At 48.7% G+C, this 18,345-nt stretch overlaps 1 protein-coding gene across 5 annotated transcripts in view; it reads right to left on the minus strand.

The window, feature by feature from the left end:
• Positions 1-18,345, minus strand: part of TRERF1 (transcriptional regulating factor 1) — a 197,961-nt gene that overhangs the window by 36,887 nt on the left and 142,729 nt on the right. For 3 of the 5 annotated variants that reach the window (XM_069488026.1, XM_069488025.1, XM_069488027.1), the window contains 2 exons: positions 2,036-3,722; positions 163-209 (listed from right to left, as the gene is read on the minus strand). In XM_069488026.1, the coding sequence (XP_069344127.1) occupies positions 163-209; positions 2,036-3,463 (1,475 nt within the window). In that variant the 5' untranslated portion in view covers positions 3,464-3,722. Of the gene's footprint in view, positions 1-162; positions 210-2,035; positions 3,723-18,345 lie in introns of those variants that run through there. The other 2 variants (XM_069488028.1, XM_069488024.1) reach the window with 1 other exon arrangement.

Consider the following 18,345-nt stretch of genomic DNA (forward strand, 5'->3'; position numbering starts at 1 on the left):
ATGATGCCTAGCATACAATGAGCACTCAAACGCAACAGTTCTACTATCATTTCTACATACCTCTTCGAGGAATTGACTTTGAATGTAGAAATGAATCGTGAAAGACAACCCAGAAAAACCTCCCAGTCTCCCAAAATACCAACAAGCCTCCACTCAACCTACCTTGACTCAGGGGACCCTGGCTGGGCTCTCCCATCAGGTAGGTGCATCTAATTTTGAGCCAAGCAGGACACCGAAAAAAGAAGAGGGAAAAAAATGTGTTTCTGAAAGGAGGCATCCTTGAGCGGTAGAGCATGGAGATCTCCCCTTCCCGGACTCTTCCTTCGGTCCGCCTCATGCCAACCCCGCCCACACCCACACTGGCCCTCACTCTTCCACACCGGACTTCTTTCCTTAATTGCTCTCTGACTTGGGACCACTGCCCCATTCCTGGAGCTGCCACCAGCCGGAAGCCTGCCAGGATGCAACCTCCCCACTGCGTTCCAACCTGTTGTCCCAGGGCACCCACTCTGTGCGCAGACGGGCTCCATTCCCCACAAGGGACACAGAAAGAAGAGCTGGGTGACACAGCATCGTGCCAGGAGACCTGCTGGAATTCTTTCTTAAAAGCCTTGGCCGTGTCATCTCATTCTTATGTTCACCAACGCTCTCAGTTACTACCAGGTCTGAGGCCCAGACAAAACAAAGTCAAGGGGAAGTTCACCTCTGACTCTCAACCTCCATCGGAGGCCTCTCTCCACCCAACCAGTCCCTATTTGGGGTCTCTTCCTCCCAAGACCCTGTTGTCACATGAGTGTAGCACTTGGGACATGGCAAGGCATGCACAGTGCCCAGCACACAGTAGGCCATTTTGTGGTCAAATACTTTTGGGAACTAATCAAGGGTTAACCATGGTGCATAGATGAATCTGGCCTGCATACATGTTTTGTTTGGCTAGACTGTTTTTTAAAAAATCCTGAATGAGAACGTCATTGGATAGGGCATCTGCTCACCAGTCTACCGCAGTTGCCACCACTCTCTGATGCCTCATACCAGACTATTTTGCTTATTCACTTTACCAGTCTGGATCTCCTGTGGGCAGCTAAGGTTTTCATCTTTGCAACTAGGAGTGGTATCCCCTTTGGGAGACTCACAGTGTGTACTGGCATATTAAAGGCCTCAAGAAGCCCTGCAGTATAGCAACCTGTTTCATTTTAGAAAACCCCAAATTTGGCTGGGCGCGGTGGCTCACGCCTGTAATCCTAGCACTCTGGGAGGCCGAGGCGGGTGGATCGCTCAAGGTCAGGAGTTCGAGACCAGCCTGAGCGAGACCCCGTCTCTACTAAAAATAGAAAGACATTATATGGAAAACTAAAAATCTATATAAAAAAATTAGCCGGGCATAGTGGCGCATGCCTGTAGTCCCAGCTACTTGGGAGGCTGAGGCAGTAGGATCGCTTAAGCCGAGGAGTCTGAGGTTGCTGTGAGCTAAGCTGACGCCACGGCACTCAGTCTAGCCTGGGCAACAAAGTGAGACTCTGTCTCAACAACAACAAAAAAAAAAAAAAAAAAAAAGAAAACCCCAAATTTATTTATCCAGAGAATCCATTGTTTCCCTAGCAGTATCCATGAAATATTCTGTGGACCTGCTGTTCTGAGCAATATACTTTGAGAAAAGCTGTCCTAATGTCTCCCTCCCAAAGGGGGACCAATTCCACAGAGAATATCCTGATACAGATCCGGGGGATGAGACACCCCCACTCTGTGGTCCCCTGGCACCTGACTCAAGGTCTTGATCATTACATGATCATTTAAGACATCTTCTTAGTATAGTTCCATGGGCAAAGGACTAAACCAAAATTGACTCTGTATTCCAAAATCTGGCATATCTATACCTACACTTGGCATAGACAGTGCTTACACTGCTGATGTTTTTGGAATGAATAAAGAACAAAAAGTCTTAAAGGGGTTGGAGAGAGGACTGGGTACTGCAAAGACAGCCCTGGCTGGCCCTGCAGCACAGACATACTGGGAGAAACTTCCACTGGGAGAATACCTGGGGCCACACGGCGCTGGGGGACAGCTGCTCATGCTGAGGCCCCATGTTGTTGAGGTGGACTCCACTGGGGGACAGGAGCGGTCGATGAGGGAGGGCACTGCTGACCCGGGTCAGGTCCGAGCTTGCTGAGTCTCCCATTCCTGTGTCAGGAGGCCCCAGGTCCCCATGGGAGCTCGGCATAGCCTGGGCCTGCCTGTCGCTCGAATAAGACTTTAGCTGACTGTCGTCACGCTGCTGGTGCTGGGGCAGGTGGCTCTGCTGGTAGAGGGGGTGGCTGTAGGGCTGCTGGGGCTCCTGGTAGTAGTACTGGGGCATGGAGCCCAGCTGAATCAGCTGCATGGCGTGCGCCTGCTCCGGGGTGTACTGGTGCGGGTCCCTGTGATAGGAAGGGGGCTGCAGGTGCATCTGTTGCTGCTGCTGCTCTTGCAAATGCTGCATCATGGGCTGGGACTGGTAATACTGAGGTATCTGCATTGAACTCTGCCGCTGCTGCAGCTGGAGCTGCTGCTGCTGCGGCGGCGGCGGCGGCTGTGGTGGGCGCATCTGTTGCTGCTGCGGCTGTATTTCTTGCATGGAGATGCGCTGCTGCCCAGCTTGCTGCTGTTGCTGCTGCGGGTAATACTGGTGCTGCTGCATCTGTTGCATGTGCTGTGACAGCATCTGTGGGGCCTGCAGTGGCTGTCCTCCCTGCACTGGCACCTGAGCCAGTGGCTGCTGGTAGTCATAATACAGGTGGCCCTGGGTAGGGTGCTGCCCGACCTGAATAGCTGGTTTGGACAGCCCACCGGTGAAACCAGGGTGAGGCTGCTGGGGCACCTGTTGGTAGCGGGAAGGTATAGCCGGTGCTGGGGGCTCCATGGGCTTCTGAGACAGCAGCTGGCGGAGGGCACTGTCAGGGGCTCCGTCCATCACTGCTGACTGCGTGTGCAGCACCTGGGCCATATTGTTGACCTGAATTCGCAGGTTTTGGTTGGCAAAGACCTGGGTAAAAGAGTCCAGCTTGTGTAAGACACCGCTAGTAAGCTTCTGGGTCCGGATCTCACTGGCCTGGGAATAAGTATATTGGTAGCCATCGGTGGGCTCAGCCTGGGCTGGTGCCCCCCACATCATATTTGAGTTGGCCAGGTTGCCCCGGAGCTGGACATGGTTTCCAGGCCCTGCATGGCCTCCCCAGCCTCCCTGCCTCGAGGTATCCATTTGGCCAAGGTTTTTGGAGCCAACAGGCAAGCTCAGACCATCCCGCGTGTCTTGAGGGAAGTGGGGGGAGATGGGCGAGGCCTGAGGGGCCTCCATTCCAGCCCCCGTGACTGTGTTCCCATAGTTGTGGTTCAGCCCACTGTGGATGCCGAGTGGTGGCTGTTGGTAGAAAAGGTTCTCACCACCGTGGGCCACGTGGTTGGTCTTGTACAGCTGCTGATCCCCCATGGTGTCTGCCTTAGTCGTGAACGTCCAGCCACAAAACCATAAAAAAAGGTAAATGAAACAAACCCAAAAGGACTGAGACCCTGAGAAGCTGAGAGGAAGGTGTCTGCGCTACTCCACGGCTGACATGTCTGTGAACATGGCTGGAGCCAGGTGCTCCCGTTGGCCTGTACCAGTCACGTGCAGCACGGGGGCTTTTACATCCTCACCCGGGCGGAGGTCTGGACCAAACACCACTGTTGTGAGGAGAGGCCGCTCACACCTGCAAGACAAGATGCAAAAGACAGGAAAGGGTTTACTGGATGTTCTGTGATGAGCAGCTGTATCTATCATGACCAGTTATAGAAACAAATACACAACAGGAGACTCCATTGGAAATAGCCAGTGTCATACACTCCACACCTTCCATACGGATTCTGCTGATCTTGGCTCTCACATGAGATGGAACTCTCTGACTTTCGTGCCATTGTTCAATGGCTCATTAGTCCATTGATCTGTTAATTCATTGTTTTGCTCATTGATTAATTCATCCATCCTTCTGGGACCCTGCTAGTGAAAGCCCAACACTCTTCTAGGACCTGTGGGAAATGCAGGGACATTTAAGATGTGCATTCATCAATTTATCTGTTCAATAAATATTTATTAGACACCTCCTAACTGTAAGGCATGATGCTGGGAAATGATTAAGGCATGGGGTGCACCCTTAAGGAGCACACTGTTAGAAAAGGTGACGAGTGATGAGTCGCATGAATAACCACAATACAAACGGGAAAGAGATGCATGTAATAAAAGGGTGAAAATAAGAGATAAGCGAATTTGGAGACTGGAGAGCTTATTTCCGGCAGAGGAAGAGAACTGAAGAAGGTGTCAAGGAAGAGCACTGCACACGCTGGTTTGCCTGTCAGGTGAACGTTTCCCTGCTCAGGCTATACGCTATACAGGTCATCTCCAGGTGTGCATGTGATACAACAATAAAAAAGTTTATTTTAAACAGTCACCCAGCACCACCATTTAGAGATGCATTTTCAATATAATCTAACTTAAAATGTTTATTAATTATTTATCCAAATTAGTAATACATTTATGTTGTTTTGATCAATGACAGACTATTAATAGTCGTAATGATAACTCAAACCAAATTTTCATACTTAGAGCTTTATGATTTCAGGAAGTTAAAACAGTTTCAACTTTATAAAATCGTTAGAGAAATATGACAGGGAAACAAATGCAAGAGTTTTAAGCATAAAAATATGTTACGTACATTACATTAGGATAAAATTCAATGGGGAAAGTGAAATAGAAATAAAACTTCATGAAGAAAAAGGAACACTATTTAAGAAGAATGTGTTCATGCATTTTTAAAATGGATGATGGTAGGTATTAAATTGCTATGGTGTTTAGATTCCACAGGATAAATTTAAAACAGTGATGTAATAGTTTTACTTAAAAATATCAATGTTTACAATATACTAGAAACTGCATCTTCTACAAATGTTATGATAAAAAATGTAGATGTAAACTTAAAAATGTGTGAGGGGTGAAAGCGTTTGTAAAAAGTCTAAAGTCCACTGTAGTCACCCCCTCCACCTGGGAGCGAGCTGAGTTGGTCTGTCCCTTTCTGAGCGACGATGGAAAACTTCAGAGGGGTCTGGCTGGGTGGAAGCGAAGGCGGCCAGAGGCGGGGGAGCAGACCCTGAATGGGAAGTTACGTGCTGAGCAGTGCATGGCCGGCGAAGGCAGGAGGATGCTGGGCATAACCCAGCCGAGCTTCCAAGCAGGGAGACCAGTTCCCTGGCTGCTCCAAGGGTGGTACAGATCACCTGGGAGCTGGTTACAAAGGATACCAGCTGAGATCTATTGAATCAGAATCCGCATCTTATCAGACGACTTCCACCCCCAAATGAGTCACGTGAACATGGAAATTTGAGAGGCACTGTATTAGCAGATTCTCGCTGCATCCAGGTGAGACATTATTAAGACCTGAACTCAGATAATGGTGAGAAGGGACAGAGGGAGAAATGAGAGAAACATCCTCTGTACTGCCAACGGGACGCAACTCCTTCCTCTAAATGCTCTGCCCTTCAGGCGCTTATGACCCAGTCTGAGGAGACACCCCCTCCTTTCCTCACACATACTCCCTTGACAGCCTCATCCACCACCCATCGCTCCCAATGACCAGCCCCAGCTCAGATGGTCTGAGCTCCTGGCCACCTGCCTGCTCCATGTTTAGAAGCAACGCAACATTGTATCCCCTAAATGGGATGCTATCTCGATGAGCTCTTTCCTTGAACCTGCCATGCTCCCTTCTACCACAGGACCTTTGTACATGCTGCTTCCCCTATTTGGAGAGCTCTTTCCCTCCTCACCCTCTTTACATCTAGCCAAGTACTACTGGGTATCCTTCAGATCTCGGCTCAAACTACACATTCTCAGAAAATTCACCATGACTGAAACCCCATGTCTACATCAAGTTCCCTTCTTATATGTTCTCATTAGACCATATTCCTTTGCCCTTGACTCCTCCCTCTCCCTTCACCAACCACCACATCCTATTTTTTTATCTCCTAATACTTTCTTAACTCCATCTACTTTTCTCTGGTCCCACTATTATCACCCTGTGCAAGACACCAGATCTGTTTTCTGGACTATTCGAGCAGTCTCCCAACTTGCCTTCCTGCCCCCACTCTTGTCCATTCTCCAGACAAGCAGCAGAAACAACTTTTCAAAATGTAACTCTGATCTCATCATCCCACCTTTTAAAACATTTGATGGCATGCTAGTGCTCCTGGGTTAAAAATCAAAGCCACCAACCAGGCTGACTGGGCCGTAAACAGTCTGTCTCCCTGCTGTACCCCTCTTCGCCTTGCTCTTTATCCCCTGCTGTCCTCTCCACCCCAGGCCTGCTGGTCTGCTCTCAGTTCCCTGAACCTGCCATGCTCTCTCCCACCACTGGACCTTTGCACATGCTGTTGCCCCCATTTGGAGAGCTCTTCCCCTTCCTTGCACCTTGCATTTTTCTGATCCTAGCTCAAACAATGCTTTCTCAGAAAGTCCACCCTGACTCCAATCTCCAAGTCTACATTAGCTTCCTTTCTTACACATTCTCATAAAACCACATTCCTTTCCTTTGGACTACTCTTCTCAGTTTGTAATTGTACTTCCATGAGGGCAATTACTTGATTAATGGATCTTTCTCTAATAGAGCAGGAATCATGTCTGTTTATCTATGCTTCTATTTCCAAAACCTACCATAAAGCCCAGCACATTGCAGGACCTCCAATAAGGATTTGTTGAAGGAAGGGCAATGTTTGTTGAATGAATAAATCAGTGAACGAAAAAAAATTAGATGACAATGATCAAGTGTCCCAATGAGCTCAGACAGGCAAAGAAGGAAAGATACTCAGTATAGATTGAGCAGATGTTAAGCTCTCAGGGAGAACAGACAGATTTCACCTTGGTCCTGGTGAACAGATGGGACTGACAGAGGTGGAGAGGACCAGGAAGGGTATTCTGGACAAGGGAACAGCATGAATAAAGGGATGGAGTCAGGTGCAGGGGGCCCTGCTGGGGCACCATGTCCTTGTCAGGAACTATCGATGATCAGTTGAATTTGTAAAGTAGGGGTAAACTGTGGCAGGCCTTAAAATGACATCCAACAATGTTATCCCTTGTGCACTGGGCCTGGTGATTTCAGAATGCTCTACCCTGCTTAAACCTCTCCACTTCAGCTCTCTAGAAAGCCTTGCACAAAGTCATCTCCTCCAGGAAGAATTACTTGTTGAATCTCACCAGACTCTAACCATTACTATTTCATTTCCCTCTGCCATGGCCCCGTTGGCGGAATGGAAGCTAGAGAATTTAACTTCTGTGGACATGTTTGCTTTGTTAAGTTCTCTCAAACCGCTGGGGAGAGGGATTACTTTGTGTTCTGAGTTAGAGGAATCTATTCTTTATGCGTTGACATTTTCAGAACTGAAATGTAGTTTATTTATAAACATAGAACCCTAGATGGAACCCTAAGTGGGTTTCCAAAGTGAGGTTCCTGGGCTAGCAGCATCACTAGGAACTCATAAACGCTAATTCTTAAGTTCCACTCAGGTCCACTGTATAAGAAGCTTGGATTGGGTCCCAGAGTCTGTGTTTTAATGAGCCTTCCTGGTGAGTCTGATGCACACTCAAGTTGAAGACCACTGGCTCAGAGGTCATCTAATCTCCCCACATTACAGATGAATAAACCAAGGCCCAGAGATGTAACTGCTTGGCCTCAAATAGTGCCTGGTTCGTAGTAGGCAATCAAGAGTCACTTGTTCAATGAAAGAGAGAGAAAATGACTTCCCTAAAACGACATAGGAAAGTAATGGCAAAACCATGTGCCACTTATTTTACATTAAATTTACATGTTTTTTGAATAGGTACTATATTCACAGGGTTCAAAATTAAAAAGATTAAAAAAGATATACAAAAGACTGAAAATTATCCCAAATAAATGCTTGAAAATAAAGTGAAAAATTATAGCAATTTTTAAAGAGTGTATGCGAAAAGTCTCCCTCCCACCCATCCCCAGCCACCCACCAACCCCTGCTGGGACAATCAATCAGGTTCTTATGCATCCTCCTGGAGATGCTTTATGTGCACACAAGAATACTTGTACACAGCCCCTTTTATACAAATGGTAGCCTGGTAGGCCCATGGTTTGGCATCTTGCCAAAAGGCTATTTTAAACATATCATTTAGAACCAGGAAACTGTTCTTCTCAGCGGATTAGCCAATCTCATAGAATTCTTCTAATACCAACTCGGGATTCAAGTCTTTATTATTTTTCTAACAAGGTAACTACTTTGCTCATTATGTATAACATTTCCTATTGGGTAATTGGTACCAGGAGCTTTTTCATTCATGAACTAATTAACAGAACTACCACTTTCACATTTCTTTGGTCAATTCCTCCCTTAGAGCAAGACTCCAGGACTCCAGAGTGGGCTCAACAAGTAAGTGCCCACTCAGAACCCAAGGCACCCTCTAGACTCCCGGCAGCCTGTGACCGCCTTTCCTGCTCACTGAGCATGCCACGGTCAAGCGACCTGCGCCTGTGTCTCCCCACCAGCTGTCCCGTCACTCTGAGGCAGGGGCAGCGGCCGACCCATTTGAGGTCCCTGATGACACAGCAGATGCTCCACAAACGCTCACTGAACTGGAACGCTGAACCCGGCAAATGAGGCCCACAGCAGGTCATTCCACCCTCCAAGTCCCACGCCTCTGACATGAACTGAGGGACAGAATTTACTATTTTCTGTTGAAGGCATAGTGCCCTAAAGCACCAAATCCAGGGAGTGCTGTGGTTAATAACATGGCTCTACAGAGACCTCCTAGCTTGGAGGTTGACACACTTTTTCTGTACAGGGCCAGCCAGTAAATATTTTCAGCTTTGGGGACCATACATATGGTCTCTGTCATAACTCTGCCATATGTAGCGTGGAAGCAGCCATAGACCATGTAAAAATGAATGGGTGTGGCCGTGTGCCAATACAATTTCGTTTATGGACACTGAAACTTGAATTTTATATTCTTTTCACATGTCAGGAATATTGTTCTTCTTTTGATCTTTCTTCAACCAATAAAAAATGTAAAAATCCTTCTTAGTTCACAGGCCGTACAAGAAGAGGTGTGGGGGGGATTTGGCCTGAGCCATGGTTTGGTGACCCTTATTTTAAAATAGAGCATCAAAGTCTCCCCACCCCCACCCCCTGCCCTGGGGGCACCAGGAGACTGGGCCACAGTCTGCAAGGAGGATGTCTGTCCTAAGGGCCATCCTTTGAACCAGAGAGAGAGACAGAGAGAGACACGGGAGAGGAAGTTGACTTTGGCTGAGGTCTCAGCAGGACTTGTTTGCTTACAATTCGAAGGGATAACACCCTGCTCCTGCCAGACCACCATTGCTTGAGGAAGAAGAAACAGAAAGATTTTCCTTTTTACGACCCTGGGCCACCAGTTGGAGACTGTATACACAATTCCCCAAATGCCTTGGCTTGTGTTTTAGTCCAGCCTTCCTCTCAGGTCCATCAAGGAAGCTCAACTCGATTCCCCTGGGATCTGCTCACTCCAACTCTCTCCAAACTCCCCAAAGGAGGCAGGAGCCAAGGGCAGTTCTCAAAGACGTGGGCTCCTAGTTCGTGGTGTCCTTTTTAGCAACGTTGTTATTCTAAAATGCTTTCTGGTTAGTCTTCTAAATAAAGCCGGTGGGTATTTTATAATCCAGTAACCCGATGACTGTGGACATGTGCTGCCAATGTCGGTGGTTAGGCCCAAATCTGCCTCGGTGCAGAGTGACCAGCTCGTCTTATTCCTTCTCAGCCCCACTGCTCTGCCTTGGGCTCATGCCAACTCTCAGCCGTGGGAGGATTTTTAAGGCTCGCTTTGGGCGTTCATTTCTCCATCCTTTGATCTCACCCTGCGGCATCCATTGGTCCCTTCAAGCCCTTGGTATCAGAAAGAAGCCCGACTCACAGCCCGGGAACCTGCAAAATGGAAGGTTTGGACTTTGCTTCCTATAGATGGGTCTCCTTTAGGAAACTGGTGCTACTTCACTTTTTGGTGTGGAGGCTCCTGGTCCTCACTGTCATTGTCATTTCTCCTCTGGGCTGGCAATAGTTCAAAAGGGACTTTATCAGTGGCTACCATATGCCACTTCTCTCCGTGGCTGGCGTAAAGTGGAGAGGATGCTGAGACATGGGGAGAGAAAAAGGCACCGCAGGAGTCTAGGGTGGCTTCCTGGAGGAGGCAGCCATGGTCTGAGTGGGCACAGTTTTTTCAAACCACACTCCTCCACAAATGGCTACGGCTGGGGGGAGATGAGGAACACGGGCATGGACTCTCTGAATATGGCATAGTTACAAGGGCAGTGGAATGGAACCAAAACCACCCTGGGCTTTGGTTCCACTGATTCTGTGTGACCCTGGGCAAGTGATTGCCCTCTCTGGACCTCAGCCATGTTTTTATATATCCAGATAATTGAAGCAAAGTTTTTCTGGAGAGAGCCTGAATAAACTCCATAAGATCTCTGCCTCATCTTTTATCAACTTGTCGAGACTGAAATTCAGAGTTCTGTACCCAGTTGGTATTCGCTGCACAGACCTGATGGCTGTCTAGGGGGCAAACGGACGGAGTGTGGAGACCACCGTGTGTCTCCAGCTTTCCTTTTAGGACACACAGAGGTTGTTGGGGGGATAATGTTAAACCAGTGTAACTGACGTGACCAAGTACTTCCTATAGGATAAACTGCTCTGGGAAACCTGAGTGGGACGTGCTCCAACACGGCCACCTGGAATGAATCTCCTCACATCAGTACTGATAAAGTCAGCCATGGGCTATCGTTCCAGAGATAAAGTGCATGATGCACACGCATTACAACCCAAACTCACGGCACCTTAACTAAAGAGAGACACGCAGTAGGCCCTGGGGGGACAAGGACCACTCCGGCCTGCCTGGCTCCTCAGGAAGCCTCCTCCCAAGCCACAGCTGACATCCCCCATCACCTGGTGATGGTGAGGCTGACAGATGATTTAGCCAAGAGGTCTGCAGAGAGAGGACAGTGCAGGGAGACACCCCGAGTCCCTGAGAGACCTAAATGCTGGCTACTTTATATTAGGTCATTAAATATGAAATGTCTGATTTTGAATCAAAAGTTTAGTTTATTATATCTCAAACAAGAAGCAGTACAATTAATCAAAGTATGAGCCTAAACTATCAACACAGTTTTGCCATCTTAATGGTAGCCTGTTTATGCCAGCAGCGAAGAAGCCTGGAGAGTGAGTGGCGATGAAAGCAAAAGGTGTTTTCCACAGCTTGTTGAGAATTGAACGTTTTTCCTTACAAGAAGTGGCCCAAAGCCTGGAAGAAGCGGGAGTCAGTTGGTGCAAGGTCTGGTGAATATGGTGGACGGTAGAGAGTTTCCAAGTCCAGTTTCAGTAGTTTGAGCAGCGTTGTTTGTGCGACATGTGGTCAAGTGTTGTCTTGCAAGAGGCTTGGCCTGTCTCTTTTGACCAATCTCAGCTGCTTCATCACGAGCATCCTCATCATTCACCCAGTTATTTGCAGTAGATATCCGCTGTAATCGACTGACCAGGTTTCATGAATCTGTAGTGGATAATACCAGCGCTGGACCACCAAACAGACACCATTAGCTTTTTTTGCTGAATATTCGGTTTTGGACTGTGTTTCGGCACTTCATCTTTATCCAACCATTGTGCCGAATGCTTGCAATGGTCCAAAAGAATTCATTTTTCATCACATGTAACAATATGGTGTAGAAATGGTTCGCCTTTATGTCATGACAGCAAAGAAAGGCAAGCTTGCAGATGTTTTCTCTTCTGATGCTTGTTTAATTCATGCAGAACCCACCTATCCAGCTTCTCCTTCTTTTTTTTTTTTTTTTTGAGACAGAGTCTGGCTCTGTTGCCCGGGCTAGAGTGTGCTGTGGCATCAGCCTAGCTCACAGCAACCTCAAACTCCTGGGTTCAAGCGATCCTCTTGCCTCAGCCTCCCAAGTAGCTGGGACTACAGGCATCAGCCACCATGCCCGGCTAATTGTTTCTATATATATTTTTAGTTGTCCAGATAATTTCTTTCTATTTCTAGTAGAGACGGGGGTCTTGCTGTTGCCCAGGCTGATCTTGAACTCCTGACCTCGAGTGATCCTCCCGCCTCGGCCTCCCAGAGTGCTAGGATTACAGGCGTGCGCCACCGCGGCCAGCCTATCCAGCTTCTTTACCTTGCCAATTTGTTTCAAATAGTCCAATATTGTTGGAATTTGAAAGATAATCACAAGCCAAACTGTGCGTTTGAAAGAATAAACGCAATAAAAATAAAATTCACAATAAAAATAAAACAGGAAGTGTCAAAGTGAAATGTGAGAGATATTAACTAACAGTACCTAGGGAAATCGGACATTCCATATTTAATAACCTGATAATTACATGTTCTCCTAAGGAAGAGCTCAGAGAACTTCAGAATCAATCTGCAGCCATACTGAAGACCTACTTCGTGCCCAGAGAGGTACGTAAGTCAGGGACTCCACTTTATGGGGTGTACAGTTGAGTGAACTAAACCTCACAGCTCAGACATCAGCCTCTGTGCCCTGCCCTGTCCTTTATAGTCTTTGATTCAAACTCACAACTCGGCCCTCCTGGCCAGGACTGCTATAGGACAAACCTGTTTCTCTAAGCTCACGATCTGGGGGAGGAGGAGGCTTCTACAAGACCCCAAGGAATGTCACAAAGAAAAGACAGAGAAGGGCACCTAGCAAGCCCAGGCCTCGAGGGGGGCGGCCACCATATGGGGCTCCGGTCTCATAGGACGGTGAGGGCCCAGGAGGTGCAGTGGGCAGACGCTCGCTCTTGGGGACTCAGGGAGGGCCTCTGCAGGGCCACCTGGCTGGAGGGGTCTGGACCCAGGGCCCACAGGAAGATCCTCCACTCCTGCCCCTGAGGACTTGGGGTGTGGGGCCTTCTGAATCAGCACTTGGGAGTACAGCCAAAGAAAGGCTCTCCAGCCCCGCAGCGGTCCTGGGCAGGGCAGGGCAGGGCAGGGCAGGGTAGGGCTGGGAGAAGAGGAGATTTCCCTGCGGCTGCTCCAGTGGAGCCCCAGGGAGCACGGGGAGAAAGATGGAGGGAAGTGGTGCTGGCAGGGAGATCTGGCCCCCTCGGCCCCACCCACAGCCTCAGAGTGAATTATTAATTTAAGAAAACACCAGTCAAGCACCGGAGGGCTCTGTTGCTATTACTCAAGCCCCACACCCAGCCCCATGGAGCCACGCTGCCAAGAGAGCTTCCAGCAGGTCAGCAGCACAGACTGGTGTCCTCTGTAGGGGACAGTGGGGAGCGGGTGGCTGGCTCTGTCACTAGATCCTGGCCATGCACCCCGAGATGGCACCAGCCCCTCAGACTCTCCAGGCCCCAGGATTCCAGGTAGGCTGCTGTGGTTAGGGACTCAGTTCCCAAATGGACCAGCTGGCTTGGCTTTGGTGTGTGGCCTCCAAAGACATCAGACTGTGCAAAAAAATAAATGCCTTGGTCACCCAGGGCCCCAGAGAGGGGTAACTGTCTTGGGGAAAACCACTCCCCTTCTTTCTAAAACACAGTTCACAGCTTAGGGGGTAACAAAGTCAGCAACGCTCCTCGCGTGTAAAACAACTGTGCAACACTGTTCTCATGTTTGGGGTGTTGCGGGGTCTCCCTGGGCTCTCCTGCCTGCACTGCAGACAGGAAGCCCTTGCGGAAGGCCCAGCGTTCCCCAGGTTATGACGTCAGTGCCACGCTCGGGCATTCTGTAAACACCGGCAGCGGCACCGAGCCACATCCTGGGCAGTGCCACGGACCCCGGCTTTTCACTCGTGAGATAAGGGGCTCAGACAAGCAATCCCTGCGGCCCCTGTTGGCTCGAGTTCTAAGGTTTCGGGGGGACCCTGGTGTGTGGGGCTGGAGGCCTTCCCAGCAGCACTTCCTAAGTCACTCCCTCCTCGGGTCCAGTCCTGGCCGCCTCCTCGCAGAGGCCCTGGTGGACGTGAGCGCTGCTCACACACCACCCCCAGCAGGCTGCACCCCCCGAGGAAGGCAGTGGAGCCCGTCGTGCTCACTCGGGCCGGGCAGCGTGCGTGCCAGGAGGTACCTGCCCGGGGAGGCCTCCGCGTCCATGCCCTGCAGCCCCCGCGGTCAAAGTCGCCTGTGTGCTTCCTCCTGCCACGGGAGGCCGGCCTTCTCAATCGGGTGACAGAGGCTCCTCATTCGAGGGTCCAGGAGGAAGAAGACGCCAAGGGGGTGGGGAGCAAGGGACAAGGAGACCCCAGACCAAACTGAGAGGACCTCCTGGAGAGACAGGTCGCCAGGAGCTACTGAGAGAGTCTGTCAGGAGGACCTCGTTCCAAACTTGTTCCAAATCACAGCGTGCCAAGATTAAACAAAACTGTGTGTTTTAATTTACAAATGCTTCTAAGAATTCAGCGTTATAGAATAAAGTCAGAAGTGAAAATTCCCCCTCATCTGAGATTCCTGCCATTAGGAGTTTTGTGTGCGGGTGGTGGGAGGGGTCACCAAGGTGGGCTTCTGGCTACCAAGAGGCCTCAGGGAATAAGGAGGGGGTCTGGCCCCTTCTGGGTCTGCTCCTCTGCCAATCCTTCACCTCCCCCTGGGAAGCCCCCAAACCTGCCCGCACTTGCTCAAGACAGATATCCTGCTGGTCATCAGGATGGTCTCACTGTCCCAATTTCTTGCCAAAATGACTTCCCTTTGCTGCTTTGAGACCAGAGGGCTGAAGTACTGCGTCCACCAGGGGCCCCCTGCAGCTGAACTGAGACAGAAGGGGAGTCCAGGAGCCTGGGGCAGCGAGGACAGTGTGGACGGCAAACCCGGCTGCAGGTTCTGCAGGCCCAGACACGCACCCTGCTGTTGCAAACACCACTGCACCACTGCTCACTTCGGGCCGGGGGCGGTGGCTCACGTCTGTAATCCTAGCACTCTGGGAGGCCGAAGCGGGTGGATTGTTTGAACTCAGGAGTTCGAGACCAGCCTGAGCAAGAGTGAGACCCCATCTCTACTAAAAATAGAAAGAAATTATCTGGACAACTAAAAATATATATAGAAAAAATTAGCCGGGCATGGTGGCACATGCCTGTAGTCCCAGCTACTCGGAAGGCTGAGGCAGGAGGATTGCTTGAGCCTAGGAGTCTGAGGTTGCTGTGAGCTAGGCTGCTGCCACGGCACTCACTCTAGCCCGGGCAACAGAGTGAGACTCTGTCTCAAAATAAATAAATAAATAAATAATAAAGGGAATTATAGAGAAACCACATGATGGGATACTATGCAGTGGATAAAGGAACAAGGAAACTCTCTCTGAACTGATATGGAAAGATCTCCAAGGTTAAGTGAAAAAGAAAGATGCAGAACAGCATGTTTAATATGCTTTTATGTAAAAAATGGTTAAAATAGAATATACTTATATGCATGTCTGTATACATGTATATAAATGGTTTACTTTTGTTTTTTGTGGTAGTTATGTTCTATAAAGTCCCCATGAACACTGAATTACTAAATACTGAACCACTGCTCCTAGGGAAAATATAGGGTTAGGTTCCTGTGAGCCTCTGGTTGCAACATTTTCACCAATTGATCAGTATATAACCTTGTTTTGTGTGTGTCTGTTTAAAGGACATCTTGTTTAATATCTATTGTTGATTCACTGACATTGAACTCACAGCCAACAGTATGATAACTCATACCTGAACAGAGCTCATCTAACACAAGTATTTTCCCTGTAAGGCACATCGCAGCCTTCTTATGCGTAGAACAGTAGACAACACTTCAGCACTACATATGCGGGTCCCTTCAAACAGTGAAATCAACAAAAAAAGACACAAAAATGTGAAAAATGCAGCACTAAATAGATGGCAAAAAGGACACTTGTGTACAGCATGAGTGCTGGAATAAGAAGGCAGAGTTGCTGGCGTGGTGGCTTGCACTTGTAATCTCAGCAACTCAGGAGGCTCAGTTGGGAGGAATGCTTGAGACCGGGAGTTTGAGACCAGCCTGGGCAATATAGCAAGACTCTGTCTCTTAAAGAAAGAAAATTATCGAGGTCGGGAGTTGGAGACCAGCCTGAGCAAGAGCGAGACCCCGTCTCTACTAAAAATAGAAAGAAATTATCTGGACAACTAAAAATATATATAAAGAGAAAAAATTAGCTAGGCATGGTGGCGAGTGCCTGTAGTCCCAGCTACTCGGGAGGCTGAGACAGGAGGATCCCTTGAGCCCAGGAGTTTGAGGTTGCTGTGAGCTAGGCTGACGCCACGGCACTCTAGCCCAGGCAACAGAGACAGACTCCGTCCAAAAAAAAAAAAAAAAATTAGCCAGATGTGGTAGCACACACCTGTAGCCCCAGCTACTCGGGAGGCTGAGGCAGAAGGATTGCTTAAGCCCAGGAGTTCAAGGCTGCAGTGAGCTAAGATCACACCACTGCACTCAGCCTGGGTGACAGAGATGCCATCTGAAAAAAAAAAAAGAAACGAAGGCAGGATTGCCTTGTTCAACCTCAGCTGGGAATGTCCATCTGGCTACTCAAAATTTTCGTTGTTCTGTGTATGTCCATAAATGACCAAGAAAGCACTGTAAGTATTGATTTTGTGGTTACAAATAAATTTTAGAGAGTGGGAAAATTTGCAAATACAGAAGCTGCAAAAAATGAGGACTGACTGTATATTTATAGTTGCTTGTATATTCATAAAGAAAATCTGGAAGGATCCAAGAAACTAATAATAGTTGTGGGGAGGTGGTGAAAACTGGGTCAACCGGGGGAAAAAGCAGGAAAGAGACTTCATTTTATAGCGTTTTATATTTTTCTGTGTTTTGAACCGTGTGAATATATTACTTCTTTAAAAAATAAACAGATATAATAAAACAGTGGAGAAAACTGCATGTGGATTTAAAAGCAGTATAGTCATGCCTTAAAAATTTATGTGAACTCAATAACTTAAATATCTTACTAGTCTTTTGAGGCTGGGTCCAGGTCTTTGCGCACAGATCTGCATTTGTCTTTTCTGCATAAGCCACTGATAATAAACCATCTATAATTTCTCAGTTTGGCTTCTTTAAAAAGGAGCCCGAAGTGGAGGACACTGGGAAAGGAGCTGCAGCGCAGAGTCCTCTGTGCGCTCAGTCTCTCTCCCTCTAGCGCCAGTCTTGAAAAGTTGTCTTGCGCACACCTAATTTGGCAGCCATTCTCCTTTGGTGGCTTGCTTTTAGCACTTCTTTCCAAAGCATTCAGCAATGAAAAATTTGAGTCCCCCCGGATGCACCTTCCCAGATGAGGTAGAACAAGGTGACTCTTACTTTTCATAGAAACGGCTCTTCTCTTTCTTCTTTGCATTCCTAGTTCAGCTTACGTCACATCTAATTAATATACATAATTGTAATAACAAGTACAACTGACATAAGCAGTTTTGGGGACCCACGCAGTTGGTGCTCCTTCAGTCCCCGACTACATTTGGGGTAGATGCGAAAGGGGGAAGAGGCCAACGTCCATGACCTGAAACCAAAAGCCCTGTGTCTCGGCAGTGCGTGCCCCGTCTGGGGCAGGGCTAGCAAGCTGTGGTCAGCTGCCACTCAGCCACGCAGAGGCTGGTTAAAGTCAGCTGCACCCGTGTGTGACTGCGCCTTGCCATGTGGCTGCATTATGCCTCCTGGCACTGCTTTTCACGCATTTCCAATGCTTACTGTGCACCTACAGGTCAGGCACACGCTCCTTAGGCAGACCGCTGGGTTCCCGTGGTGCTCAGGGCACAGCTGGGTGGGGCAGGCCCTCAGCAAACATTTTCTGAAGGGAGCAGACCTCCTTTTTTCAAAGGCCTTCAAGGTAGGATTTCTGACAAAGCTGACATTTAGACTTTGCATTTTTGGAAAAGGATGAGGAAGGGCAGGTTTATAAGATCCCCTGAAGTGTCTGGGATTTAATCCGCAGTCTGAGCCCCCAGCTGCTCCAGGCGGAGGCGAATCCCCACCCATTTACGGGCCACGTGGAGCCCTCTGCTTGCAAAAGGGGGAAGAGGCCAACGTCCATGACCTGAAACCAAAAGCCCTTTGTCTCAGCAGATGATCCTGACCCCTGATTCACAAAGAAAAGGGGGCACAGGCCTTTGCCCGCTCTGCTTCCTGCCCCCCCCACATTCACCTCTCCCCCTTGTGCTCTCTTCACTCCTCTGAAATGCCTGCAGGCCCTTTTCCCAGGAACCAGGTTTCTTGGGGTCAGAAACTGGGACCCTAAAAACCCATCTTCTCCCCACCCCTGCTCATTTCCAATAAGTTATCCGTTCCTGTCAACCTCTCCTCCATAGCATTTCCCTG

This window comes from Eulemur rufifrons, chromosome 15 (genome assembly GCF_041146395.1).
Source record: "Eulemur rufifrons isolate Redbay chromosome 15, OSU_ERuf_1, whole genome shotgun sequence".
Taxonomy (NCBI): Eukaryota; Metazoa; Chordata; class Mammalia; order Primates; family Lemuridae; genus Eulemur; species Eulemur rufifrons.